General features: G+C 43.8%; 1 protein-coding gene across 1 annotated transcript in view; it reads left to right on the top strand.

Moving 5' to 3' along the window:
* POLR3B (RNA polymerase III subunit B) overlaps positions 1–14,491 on the top strand; it is a 134,641-nt gene that overhangs the window by 5,225 nt on the left and 114,925 nt on the right. The window contains exons 3-7 of the mRNA XM_065407048.1: positions 1,481–1,537; positions 1,621–1,685; positions 2,191–2,266; positions 4,384–4,484; positions 13,493–13,584. Coding sequence (XP_065263120.1) covers positions 1,481–1,537; positions 1,621–1,685; positions 2,191–2,266; positions 4,384–4,484; positions 13,493–13,584 — 391 coding nt within the window. The remainder of the gene's footprint in view (positions 1–1,480; positions 1,538–1,620; positions 1,686–2,190; positions 2,267–4,383; positions 4,485–13,492; positions 13,585–14,491) is intronic.

The following is a 14,491-nucleotide window of genomic DNA, read 5'->3' as shown; positions in this document are numbered from 1 at the left end:
ATTAAACTTAATCCTGAACATCTGCAGCATTGATTTCTACATGTTGATGTCTGGTGGGTCCGGCTTCTGAACCATCAATAAGCACTGGGTGGTGTAAGTGCTGGTAGGATTATGCTTCCTGCTCAGCAAGCAGATGGGAGGCTCTGTCTGGAGTTATTAAAGTTTCTCCTGCGGGATAGGCCTAGAAGCTACTAGTTTCATGTCTGTGTCTCCTGGTACTTGCTTATTACTAAGGATAAGATTCACAGAGGTCACGGATTCTGTGACTTTCCATGATTTCCGTGACTACTTCTGGGGCAGGGCTGGAACAGCTGTCAGCCCCAGGGCCACCGGAGCAGCAGCCCCAGGCCTGAAGCAGCGGCTGGGGTTGGGTGAGCACCCCTGGGGCTGGAGCAGCGGCAGTCACCCTTTCCCACAGGAGCAGCAGTGGGACTGGAGCAGCTGCTGGCAGTCAGCCTGGGTGCCACCAGAACAGAAGCCACGGGCGACAGCCAGCCCTGGGGTAGGCAGAAGCAGGAGCTGTCAGAGTAGCAGCTGCCACCAGGGGGGGCTGAAGCAGCTGCAAGCCACAGTGCTCTATTTCAGAGTAGCTTAATTGGCCTCTCAGAGTTGGTAAGACAACTCCCACCTGTTCATGCTCTCTGTATGTGTGTATATATATCTCCTCAATATATGTTTCACTCTATATGCATCCGAAGAAGTGGTCTGTAGCCCACGAAAGCTTATGCTCTAATAAATTTGTTAGTCTCTAAGGTGCCACAAGTACTCCTGTTCTTAGTGCTCTATTTGTTTCCCCCTCAGCCCCAGGGGATTTTTAGTAAAAGTCAGGGACAGGTTGCAGGCTTCTGTGAATTTTTGTTTATTGCCCGCGACCTGTCCCTGACTTTTGCTAAAAATACCCGTGACAGAATCTTAACCTTACTTATTACATTCCTCCCCCAACTCTAGTGTCTCTGGGGCAGGTTGTCTGAGGCTTTTTTTTCCTCATTCAGTCTCTCACATCTTGCTGGACCTTTCCCTCTTTCTCCCCCACCTTATAGCTGTAACCTGAGTCTGCTCCTTGACCTTTTCCTTTAATCCCACACAGTTCTTCTGTCTTCACATCTGACAAATGATTAATATCCCAGGCATCTGCCATAATGGCAAACTGGCAAAAAATGTTAATTCACAATGGTTTTCCCCATTAATCATGCAAACTTATGAGGTTCAGTTATATGCACAGTTTGTGCTATAAAACTAGTACATTTCAGTTGAGGCTTTGTTGAAATCTGTGGAGTTATGCTGGCGTAAACCTGGAGACGTAGTGTAGAATCAGGCTGGTCACCCTGTGGGTTTTCAGAAACCCCTCAGCTAAAAAACCTTAAAGTTGATCCAGAAACTATTATAAGTAAAATTAATTCCTACATATTAATTTCTGCATTGCTTTTGTAACTAATTTTCCTGAGGCTAATTCTGCTGTATATGTATTGTTTTATTTTAGGTGAAAGGACTTGTGAAGCAGCACATAGACTCATTCAACTATTTCATCAATGTAGAGGTATGCTTCCTTGGTGGGAAGGGAATAAGCCTAAATTTACAAAAGTCATGTGACTCAATTCTTTTTTTTTTTCTTTTTTGCAGATAAAGAAAATCATGAAAGCCAATGAAAAAGTCACAAGTGATGCTGACCCAATGTGGTATTTGAAGTAAGCATAAGGTTGATTTCTGTATTGGTGGTAGCAGTATAAGTATTATCTTGCATAACAATTTGTAATTGACTATAAAAATGTACATGTGGTTACACTGTGATTATACTTGAGTTGGATGAGGTAAACCACACTCCAAAAAAGAGATCACTATAGAGCTTTGAGTGACCCCATTAAACAGAATTGATAGCCATGCAGTAAAAAGACATTGTAGTGATGGTTTTTCAGTAGTTTGGTGAATTCATAGTTGAGGGCCCAATACAGCTCTTAATTTGCAACGGTAACTTTGCTTTTATTTTTGTATATGAATTCCAAGATTTATTTCAAAATTCCGGATAGAGCATAGCTCAAGCTCTATGGGATACTCTAGGAAGACAGTTGCTATTTGTTTATTATTAGAACGGAAGATTATCAAAATGAATTGTGTTGAAATATGGACTCTGCTTCCTTCAGTTCTACCACACAAATATCTTAGTGGTTGATAATAGCAATGTTTGTATTACAGATACCTCAATATCTATGTGGGAGTTCCAGATGTTGAAGAAAGCTTTAATGTAACAAGACCTGTGTCTCCTCATGAGGTAATAGTGAATCCAACTGTGGATTTCATTTCATGTTTACTGGTGGGAGTGGGTGGGTAGATGTTGTGTGTAGTTTTTCCTGCCCAGTATCTCTTTGCTATCAGGAAAGATTCTTATAATAGCCAGGTGTATTCCTAGTTTGGGAAAAGAAGGCATTATTAGTTAAGATTCTAACTGAAAGAAAATCACCCCAGTAGTTGTGAAATGACTAAATACCTGAATAAGTAATAGTTCATTTTTTTAAAAATATCTTCTTCCGGTTTAAAGCAGCAGGCCCTCCTGATAAACCAAAATGAATATTGTATGAGAGAATATATATTCATATTTCATAGAAAAAACAGCTTTTAAAGAACATTAAGTTTGCAAAATCAACCACTCATAAGTTAGGAAGTGCCAGAATTAAAGTTGTCTGTGTAATATTAATTCAGTCCCTTGTGCATTATGATAGTTTTTCCCTGTATCATGTTGGATGTCTGAGACAAAGCCAGGACTAGAACCCAGAACCTAGTGTTTCTGGGTTCCCATCCAGTGCCTTAACCACAACAGAACATCCTTAATGTTCTTTAAATGTAATCTTTTTTGCACCTTTGTAGACTTCGAGTACCTGTCTTTGAGAGCTGGTAGGTCCTCCACACTCTTGAAAAATCAGACCATTTACTTAAGGGCCTACATATGGACTTTAGATTTTAAGCACCTGTCTGGCTCCTGTTCCACTTCTCTGCTCTTCATGGAATTTGTGTTCATTTTATTTTCTAAAAGGGATAAAATATAGGTAGGTGTTCTCAAGCTCTTTTGTGATCCAGACTACTTTTTAAAGGAATTGTCTCATGGATCACCACCTCCCTCTCCCGTTCATCACCACATACCGTTCCTGTGACCATTATCCCAACTGCTCACACACACAAGTAATATTAAGGAATTATTTAATGTTGTGTTTTTACTGCCATTTAGCAGCGGGAAAATGGGAGGAGAGCTGGCACCACATGACCAACAAGTTTGAGAACTGCTGGTGTAAATTAATTTTTGTTACTGGAGAAACTGTTTGCCTTTAGCAGGGGAAAAAAGAGACATCCAGTATGCAGTAACCCTTTGGGCCCATCTTGTGTATAGACATGTCCCCACCCATAGGGCAAACTGTCTTCCATCATAAACCCGCATTTTACTCCGTATACTGTTAATTCTGTGTTCATAGCTGTACAAAACCTTCAATGAGTACATCAGAATTCTGAGAATTACGTGCCTAAATGAAGGTAACATACTCAAGGGCTGAGGCCATGAATAAGATACAGTATGTAGCTTTGAAGTCTTCTGTTGATACAATATTCATTTGCATTAACATTGCAGACGTGTATGTTTATGCAAAACTAGTTTGACATTAGATTACTGGCGTAGGGACTGGGGAGAGAAGACTGATGAGATCAAGAACGTTCAGAATGACAGAGCCTTGGACTATTTTATGCCCTAGCTATGTGCGTGCTGCTCCTATTGATATTTGAGGAACTTGCATGTGGGGATTTAGGGAATTGAGAGAAAGTGACATTTTAAAATTTCAACCTTTTATAACTCCTCTTTCGTAAGAGAAGCACCATGTAATTGTCCATTATTGTATTAAAAAGCTAGCTAAAGGTCCTTTTTTAATCTTACACATTGGCTGCCTTACGAGGCTTTCAATTGCCGCATGCTGTTTGCTGTTAAGATACAGTACATAGAGACATGCCTGAACCAAAACACCAGATCTGAACACCGGTGGGAGTGGGAATGGTCTTGAAATCCAGTTTTCAGTTTTTGCATATTAGCACTACCTGCATTTGAGGAAGGTGCCATCATTTTAAAAGTTAAACTGCTTCATGTGGCCACAATGTTTCCATCTGAAGAAGCAGTTACCATGGCTGCTATTGAGGTCCTGAAACTTTTGTTTAAAAAAAAAAAAGACTTTGGAGTTCCTTGGATTTTGTTTGACAGACACTGAAGAGACTCCATCTAGCTCTCTTTTGCTTTCATCTTTCGTGGCTGTAGGTGAGAGGCCCGGCAAAAGTGGGATCTTCCGAGTAGATCTTGAATCTCCACTCTGAAGTAAGGGTGAAAAAGTCTAAACTATTTATCTCTTTCCTTTTAAGTGTCGCTTGAGAGATATGACCTACTCTGCCCCAATTACAGTGGACATTGAGTACACTAGAGGTAGCCAGAGGATTATTCGCAATGCATTACCCATTGGCAGGTAAGATACAAATATCAAGATAGCAGTATCAGTTTTTGTGTGTGCCATCAATTCCATTGGTGTGAAAGTTAATCACTATATAAAAAAATTAGGGAAAGCTCATTTTCCACCTTAAAATTAAAATAAAAAATAAGCTCACAAGTGGAACTTGGTGAATAGCAGCCAAGAAGATATGCTTCTGTTGGTCTCTTTGCAAATTTCTTTTGTTTTTCCAGAGCTTTTGGAAGTTTAATTTGAATCTCTTCCCCAATATTTTATTTATGCCTAGCTAGAGAGAGAAATATCTAAGAGACAAATACTACAGCCTCAAGCAGGGCTATTTCAAAGCAAAAATTAGGCACATTAGCCTGACACTTCAGCCTTCTTTAACTGAATTGGAGAATTTTGGGAGGTCTACTACTGAAAATGGATGGCAAAAACAATAAATGCAAGCATCGCTGGATTCCAATCTTGATAAAATTCTCCTTTAAAATTCTACATTTAGAGTCTAGATTGGATGTTGCAAATTGATATTTTGGGTAGAAGTGGCTGTGTAGAGGCAAGAAAACCGGTTGAGTAGACCAAGGATGTGGTTGCCAGTATGGCTAAGAACACTTAGTTCCTCAAGAAAGAGGATGGAATGTTTGAAGAGGGGGGAAAAAAAAGAAGTCCTGAGAATTCTAGAGGGGCCAGAGGACCCAGTCCCCATAGTTTTCACTAGGACAGGATTCCAAAACTCCTTAAACGAGATAAAATGGCTCTTCTATAGACAAGTGTCTAACTGGCTAAAAAAAAAAACTGGCTACAGAGAATATTTCATATATCACCTGAAAAATAACACAGACTGAATATTGGCTGCAAGCAGCAGGAGAAAGAGATTAAGCTCTGAACATTCTCTAGTCCCTGACTTTGATTCCCAAAGCAAAATAATTTCTATTGAATTTGCCAAGAGAACATGGATCATAGAGCCAAACTTACCGTAAATGAAAATAACAAATTTATTCTTATTTCTGAGCCTTTAATTGATTGAAAGATAGTTTGAAAGAATTTCTGGGTACAAATAGGCTTTCATAATCATTCCATGCAGTGACTTAGAGGTAATTTAAAAAAAAAAGTGATCCAGTGAAAGTGCATTTTCACAGAAACTTGTATGTAGTGATCACTTCTCAAGATACTTTTACACCGTTGCATCAGATACAGTGATATGTTGTGGCTACAGGAGGGAAAATCAGCTGGGTGAGCACTTAGATTGTCATAATTCACTTAATATTTTTCTTGATTTTTCTACACTTTTTAACAATGGAAGGAATGAGGATTTGTAAAGCAATCATGGTATAAAGTATCAGGGGGTAGCCATATTAGTCTGTATCCACAAAAACAACAAGGAGTCCGGTGGCACTTTAAAGACTAACAGATTTATTTGGGCATAAGCTTTCGTGAGTAAAAAACCTCACTTCTTCAGATGCATGGAGTGAAAGTTACAGATGCAGGCATTATATAATGACACATAATAAGCCAAAAAAGACCAAAGTATTACACAGACCTAGTGCCCTTTATCTGTATACGAAAACCAGCAGCTGTATATACCTTCTCGTCTCCTCTCAAGTGAGAACATTACTGCAAGGAAAAAGAAAATATTCTTCTGGCACAGCACTGACTTACCAATCTATTTTGTGATTTGAAAATGGCTCCAGTGATCCTATGCATTTATAATTTTAATTCCAAATCCAATAGACTAACAAGTTCCATATCTGGATGAAAGGAAAGTCATAAACAACAAACTTTCAGCTTGGTTTACTTAGTAGAAATATTACTTTTAAAACCGTATCCAAAACTACTGGTTAGCAATGAACATTTTATATACAAGAACAGCCAACGATATAAACATTAAACACATCAGTCCTGTGATACTACTCTAGAGTAGATAGCTAAATACGTTTTTAAATTTATAGATTCCAAAAAGTGTGTTTTTAAATATGTTAAAACAGGTAATATCTGGGTGGGAATATATTTCCACCTCTTTTTGGAACAACGTGTTAATCTTTTCATAAGCCTTTAAGTCAGTGTTTCTCAAACTGGGGTCGCCGCTTGTGTAGGGAAAGCCCCTGGCGGGCCGGTTTGTTTATCTTCCCCATCCGCAGGTCCGGCCGATCGTGGCTCCCACTGGCCGCAGTTCGCCGCTCCAGGCCAATGGGAGCTGCTGGAAGCGGCGTGGGCTGAGGGACTTACTGGCCGCCACTTCCAGCAGCCCCCATTGGCCTGCAGCGGTGAACTGCGGCCAGTGGGAGCCGCAATCGGCCGGACCTGCGGACGGGGCAGGTAAACAAACTGGCCTGGCCTGCCAGGGGCTTTCCCTACACAAGCAGCGACCGCAGTTTGAGAAACACTGATTAAGTTAATTTGCTTGCCCCAAGCGAGCACGTCATACTCTCCTGTTTGATTTGCAGTTCAGCTGGAAACAGAAAGTTCACATCAATTTTTTTTTTCTTGCGCTCATTGTAGTGGGAGCATAGAGCAGCTATAAGTTTTGGTGGGGAAAGTGGCTTCTATTGTCTTGTATGAGCGAAATCTTTGGCCAGAAAAAAACAAACTATAACATTTTATTTCATTCCAAATTAGTTTGCAAGCCTTTTGTATTTCTGTATGCACTTTCAGTGTGCATTGGCTCATTATTCCTCTCCCCATTTTTTTGTTTCTTTTCTTTTAAAAAACAAAACAAAACATTTGAAGCTATTTGTTTGGGAGAAAAAGATCAATCTGACTCCTTTTCCTCAAATGAGTAAATCTGTCGTCTTATACCGTGACACGGAAGCTGCAAAGTAACTTGTTTTCCATCATTGAAAAATTGAGGGTTGGTCAAACCTGTTCCCCTTGGGTTTTCATCATGATATTTGCATGCCCCATTTTGGTTCTCTCTAACAACTGGTTATGATTCCTGAAATTAGTAACCAAGGAATTAGGCCGATCACATTTATGATCTAGGATAATGACTGGCATATGAAGCTACTTATCTCTAGTGAGCGAGTGAACACTGTGCCAAGAAGACATAACTGGAGCAATTAAGATATCTGCGTAGATGCATTGCTGTGAGAAGATAGCAATTCTTTTTTTTAATTAAATACAGAAATTTACACACAACTAGGTCAATCACTTTTTATTTTTAGATTTAAGTATATAAAAATGGCCAAGAAGTCCACGAAATTGAAAAGCTTCAAAGGAAAGGAATAAAGTTTTATTTAGCAAGAGATGACTGAATTTAAAGTTTTCAGGAGTCCCATTTGATGAAGTGAATATTTACTTGCATAGCAGCCTCATAGAGCTCTTAAACACATTAGGATGAAATTCATCCCAGTGAAGGGGGCCAGGATTATGAGAGACTTCAGCAATGCTGAAGTCTATCATAAGCCCTAATTAGAGGATTTGTGTGGAGCATGGGCCTTACGCGGGCCTCTACAAAGGAGTGAATTTCACTGTAATGATGAATTAGTTACACTCGTCTGTAGGAAGAACCATGGCACATGGCTGTTTTTTAAGCAAATACAGTGTGTGACTAAATTACTTTTTATCATGTCCAGAACGCAATTTCCTTTTCTTTTGAAATAAAGTGCCCTTACTTCTCATAGACCTTTTTCAATGAAAAATGTAAGGTTTGGAAAAGTATCTTGTGAATCTGACTGAAAAAGCATTCTACAATAAGAAAAAGGGTGTACACCTCTGCATCACTTACAGACTTAGGGTATGTCTACACTACGAGAGTAGTTCGATTTTACTTAAATCGAATATGTGGAATCGATATTACAAAGTCGAACGTGTGTTCAGTGTGTCCACACTAAGGACAGTAATTCGACTTTGTGAGTCCACACTAACGGGGCAAGCGTCGACATTGGAAGCGGTGCACTGTGGGCAGCTATCCCACAGTTCCCGCAATCCCCGCTGCCCATTGGAATTCTGGGTCGAGCCCCAAATGCCTTCTGGGGAAAAAAGTGTCGAGGGTGGTTTTGGGTAACGGTCGTCATCGAACCGTCACTCCCGCCCTCCCTCCCTGAAAGCGCTGGCGGGAAATCAGTTCGCGCACTTTTCTGGTCAGCGACAGCGCGGACGCCACAGCACTGCGAGGATGGAGCCCGCTGCGACCATCGCTGCAGTTATGGCCGTTGTCAACACCTCGCACCTTATCCACCTTTCCCAGAGGCAGATCCTGAGAAATCGGGCGAGGAGGCTACGGCAGCACGGTGAGGACCTGAAGTCTGAGAGTGGCACAGACCTGTCACAAAGCACGGGACCCCGCGCCGAGGACATCATGGTGGCAATGGGTCATGTTGATGTTGTGGAACGGCGATTCTGGGCCCGGGAAACAAGCACGGACTGGTGGGACCGCATAGTGCTGCAGGTCTGGGATGAATCGCAGTGGCTGCGAAACTTTCGCATGCGGAAGGGGACTTTCCTGGAACTTTGTGAGTTGCTGTCCCCTGCCCTGAAGCGCAAGGACACCCAGATGCGAGCAGCCCTGACTGTCCAGAAGCGAGTGGCCATAGCCCTCTGGAAGCTTGCAACGCCGGACAGCTACCGGTCAGTCGCGAACCACTTTGGCGTGGGCAAATCTACCGTGGGGGTTGTTGTGATGCAAGTAGCCAATGCAGTCGTTGAGCTACTGCTCTCAAAGGTAGTGACCCTGGGAAACGTGGAGGTCATCATAGATGGCTTCGCCGCGATGGGATTCCCAAACTGCGGTGGGGCTATAGATGGAACTCACATCCCTATCCTGGGACCGGACCACCAGGCCAGCCAGTACATTAACCGAAAGGGCTACTTTTCAATGGTGCTGCAAGCACTGGTGGACCATAGGGGACGTTTTACAAACATCAACGTCGGATGGCCGGGCAGGGTTCATGACGCTCGTGTTTTCAGGAACTCTGGTCTGTTTAGACTGCTGCAGGAAGGTATTTACTTCCCGGACCACAAAATAACTCTTGGGGATGTGGAGATGCCTATAGTCATCCTCGGGGACCCAGCCTACCCGCTAATGCCCTGGCTCATGAAGCCCTATACAGGCGCCCTGGACAGTGAAAAAGAACTCTTCAACTACCGGCTGAGCAAGTGCAGAATGGTGGTGGAGTGTGCTTTTGGACGTCTCAAGGGGAGATGTGGAACCTTACTGACTCGCTCTGACCTCAGCGAAACCAATATCCCCATTGTTATTGCAGCTTGCTGTGTGCTCCACAATCTGTGTGAGAGCAAGGGGGAGACCTTTATGGCGGGGTGGGAGGTTGAGGCAAATAGCCTGGCTGCTGATTACGCCCAGCCAGACAGCCGGGCAATTAGAAGAGCCCAGCGGGACGCGCTGTGCATCCGGGAGGCTTTGAAAGCTAGGTTCCTGAGTGAGCAGGGTAACCTGTGACTATTAAGTTTGTTTACAGAGAAGCTGAACCTGCCCCCATTTCTTTACCCAGTAAATGTTCACTATCCTCTCCAGTTACATACCCCGTTCACCCCGTTCCCTCCCTTCCAACACACGTTTAAAAATAAAATCACTTGAAATTTGTTAATGAACACCGTTTTCTTTATTACTGTTTTCGCGGTAAAGTGTTGAACCTGGGACGCAGACTGTGGTGGGGAGCGGGTGTAGTGTAGTGATGCAAAGGATGCTTCTAAACTCCAGGAATGACAGGCTCCGCATTGGTGGACTGGTTGTTTCAACGGAGCCTGCCACCCCTCCTGTTCGGGACTCTGTGTGTGGGGGCTATGTGACTTTGTGGCAGGGGGAGGACGGTTACAGATCCCCTGCTGCGTGGCTCTGTGATCCAGGATAAGGACCGCTGCATAAGATCTCTAACCGCCCTCCCCCGCCACAAAGTCACATAGCCCCCCCCCCACAGAGAACATGAAAACCACCTCCCAGACTGACCAGGGTAACTAGTGACTGCAATGTGTGTGTGCCCTGCTGCTGAACCTGCCCCCGCGTCTGTACCCTGGTAAAGGTGACTGTCCTGTCCAATTACCAACCCCCTTCCCCCCCTTCAAACAGACTCTCCTGTAAAATAACATGATGGAAACAGTAATTAACAGAAACGGTTTTTTTATTAGCAACCACACATGAAACTGGGGGATGAAACTGGGACGGGGGCTTGGGTGAGGTGGGAAGGAAAGGACTTATCAAATTTAGGGGAATGAGAGCCTTCTGGTACTTGAGCAGTCTGCAGGGGTGGAGTGAGAGTTTTCCTGGCCCCTGCCGCCCCTCCTTCTTGGGACTTTGGGTGAGGGGGTTATGGGACTTTGTGGCGGGGGAGGGCGGTTAGAGATTGTGGCGGGGGAGGGCGGTTAGAGACTGCAGCGGGGCTCTGTCCTCCTGCCTCCGGTCCTGCAGAACATCCACAAGGCGCCGGAGCGTGTCCGTTTGCTCCCTCATTAGTCCAAGCAGCGTTTGAGTCGCCTGCTGGTCTTCCTGCCGCCACCTCTCCTCCCGTTCCATGTGTGATCGGTGCATTTGGGACAAGTTCTCCCTCCACTGGGTCTGCTGGGCTGCCTGGGCTCGGGAGCAGCCCATAAGTTCCGAGAACATGTCCTCCCGTGTCCTCTTCTTCCTACGCCTAATTTGCGCTAGCCTCTGGGAGTGTGATGCCAGGGTAGGTCGGGAGACAGTCGCAGCTGTGGGATGGGAAAAAGGGAGTGAATTCCGCAGAAAGATAAATTTTTTTGTGAACAATGAACATAGGCTTTCTCTGTGAACAAGACCATGCACAGCACCTATCACATGCACACTCAGGACAAGGTCGAATTTTCGGCCTTCGCATTCAGTGCCTGGGGTCTTGCAGTGCAGATCAGACAAGCGGGACAGGACAGCGGAGTTTGGGTAACAGGCTGACATGGTAAGCCGTAGACTTGTGGCTGCTTAAAACTTTAATAATAGCACTGGCCTCCTTTCACGTTCAAAGCAATGCCAGTCCCTGCTGCTAGCAATCCGGCAAGCATGAACTCTGCCCCTGTCCCACCCCCTCGCGGCTGTCCCAGGGAAAGATCCCTGTATGCTGCTCCTCTCCCGCCTCCACCGCGTGGCTGTAAACCGCCGGTTACAGTTTTGTAAAGGAACAGGCAAGCAGTCCCAATACTAACATTCCCCTACCTAATTCAAAGCAGGTCACCATGAGCGAAATCACTCTGATGAGGATTTCAGAGACGGAGAAAGAACGGATGCTTCGGGAAAGCCTGCAAAGACCAGGGCCGTATGCCGCCATGCTCTGCAAGGCAATGATACCCGAGTACTTGATTGTCTCCTGGCGCGGAAACGTTTCCTACCACAGAGGACCCAATAAGGCCGCTCTCCCCAGGAACCTGATGCAAAGGCTTTCCAATTACCTCCAGGAGAGCTTCGTGGAGATGTCCCAGGAGGATTTCTGCTCTATCCCCGGACATATAGACCGGATTTTACTGTAGCTGCACTGGCAGGGACTAAACAGTAGAGCGCCTAGGGCAAAACAATCATGCTAAACCGGACATTGTTAGATTTTTTTTTCAGTAGTTGCACTGCCAAGGACTGAAACGTTAAGCGCCTAGGGCAAACTAATCATGGAAAAACCCATTGTTAATATTGTTAATATTCCTGTTCTGTTAAAAATAAATGTGTACATGTTTAAAACACTTACTGACTGATCCTTCCCCTGATTCTGTGTCCGGGTTAACGCCTGGGACGGTTGGTAGGGGATCTCTGTAAGGGTGATGAAGAGATCCTGGCTGTCGGGGAAATCAGCATTGTAAGCGCTGTCGACTGCCTCGTCCTCCTCATCTCCTTCCTCATCTTCCCCATCCGCTAACATCTCCGAGGAACCGGCCGTCGACAATATCCCATCCTCAGAGTCCACGGTCAGTGGTGGGGTAGTGGTGGCGGCCGCACCTAGGATGGAATGCAGTGCCTCGTAGAAACGGGATGTCTGGGGCTGGGATCCGGAGCGTCCGTTTGCCTCTTTGGTCTTCTGGTAGCCTTGTCTCAGCTCCTTGATTTTCACGCGGCACTGCGTTGCATCCCAGCTGTATCCTCTCTCTGCCATGGCTTTAGAGATCTTCTCGTAGATCTTTGCATTCCGTCTTTTCGATCGCAGCTCGGAAAGCACGGACTCATCGCCCCACACAGCGATGAGATCCAAGACTTCCCGATCAGTCCATGCTGGGGCCCTCTTTCTATTCTGAGATTGCACGGCCATCTCTGCTGGAGAGCTCTGCATCGTTGCCAGTGCTGCTGAGCTCGCCACGATGTCCAAACAGGAAATGAGATTCAAACTGGCCAGACAGGAAAAGGAATTCAAATTTTCCCGGGGCTTTTCCTGTGTGGCTGGTCAGAGCATCCGAGCTCGGACTGCTGTCCAGAGCGTCAACAGAGTGGTGCACTGTGGGATAGCTCCCGGAGCTATTACCATCGATTTCCATCCACACCAAGCCTAATTCGATATGGCCATGTCGAATTTAGCGCTACTCCCCTCGTTGGGGAGGAGTACAGAAGTCGAATTTAAGAGACCTCTATGTCGAACTAAATAGCTTCGTGATGTGGACGGGTGCAGAGTTAATTCGATGTAACGGTGCTAAATTCGACATAAACTCCTAGTGTAGACCAGGCCTAAGTTATCACAGATGCACAGTGGCTAATTTTACTATGAGAACTCCAGAATTGCTTATTAACCAACAGCAAAAACTCAGACATACATTGGCAAAAGTGAAACAGTTGAATGAAAGTTTCCTGGGATCTCAGACTCTTTTTGCTTGGATCACATATTACAGCACTTAGGTTTTTTACACATTTTGTCAGAATATTTGACAATGTTACACAAAATGGGATGGAGTTAAAGGAGAGGAACTTTAATTCAGTTTCCTTGCTTTTGTTACTTTGTTTCTGATCTCTACTTTTTCCAAGTCCCCTGGGTCTTAAATGTTCAACACATTTTCTCCAGTTTTGTCATCACTGACTGTTGTAAGGTCTGTGACTTTTCATGATGTTGTTCTTCTTAATTTACAGTATAAGGATAACTGTGGTTTTCTTACAGAATGCCTATAATGCTGCGCAGTTCCAATTGTGTTCTTACTGGGAAAACTCCAGCAGAGTTTGCCAAACTTAATGAATGCCCTTTAGATCCAGGTACTGTCTTCATCCAATTATTTTTCCTTCTGTGGCTTTAGTGTCTTTTTTCCCTCTCTAAAAGATATTTTTAGAAAAATAATGTATATTGGGAGAAAAATAATCTCATCTGCTTGTATATACTAGTTATTTTCCTAAGAAGATCATTTAGGCTCTAATTATCATAATGGATAGCTACTGAATATACACGAGTAGTTAAAGAAGCAAATAAGCTTTCATGTGTATTTCAAAAGGGATGAGAAACAGTTATGACAATATGGAAAACAGTATGGTCAGACAGGTCCCCTGGCCTCAGAATCCCAACATTTTGAAAGGGTTGAGGTAAGAATGCTGATTTGTGAGGGGAGCGTAAAGATTCAATTTATTAATCCTGGGAATGCTAAGAGGATAAAAGGACATTTTAAAAATGTACAGTATGGTGGAAAAAGAGCAAGTACTTCTGTTCCCCTTCTTCTGTAGAGCAAGACCAAGGCGGAAAGTGGTAAAACTGAAAGTGGGTGGCTTTTTAAAGTTTTGCACCTAACAAAAGGGAAGGGTTACTTACCAGTATCTATTGTTCTTCTAGTATATTGTTTCTGCATATCTGTTATTTCTTGCTGTGGGCATATATATATATCCCATGAGTGGGATATACAGAAGCAATCCTCAAAGGAGAGGAAATACTTGTTTACATTGTATAATTAACCTGTGGAATTCACAGCTCAGGAAAGATACTGTACCAAATAGTTCAATAGTTTCTTTAACTGTTTATATGCATGACTAGCATTTATAGCTAGAGTACATAAGCTAGAGACAAATCTAACGCTTCAAGACATAAATTGATGACTTCTTAAAGTAGGAGTGAAATTTTCCTTCACTGATATAATGTTGCATTATTGGCCAGGTGTACTTTTGCTTAAAGGAGCAG

The sequence above is a fragment of the Emys orbicularis genome, chromosome 1 (assembly GCF_028017835.1).
Source record: "Emys orbicularis isolate rEmyOrb1 chromosome 1, rEmyOrb1.hap1, whole genome shotgun sequence".
In the NCBI taxonomy this organism is placed as follows: domain Eukaryota; kingdom Metazoa; phylum Chordata; order Testudines; family Emydidae; genus Emys; species Emys orbicularis.
The sequence above is the reverse complement of the archived record's forward strand: the minus strand, read 5'-3'. Positions and strand labels throughout refer to the sequence as shown.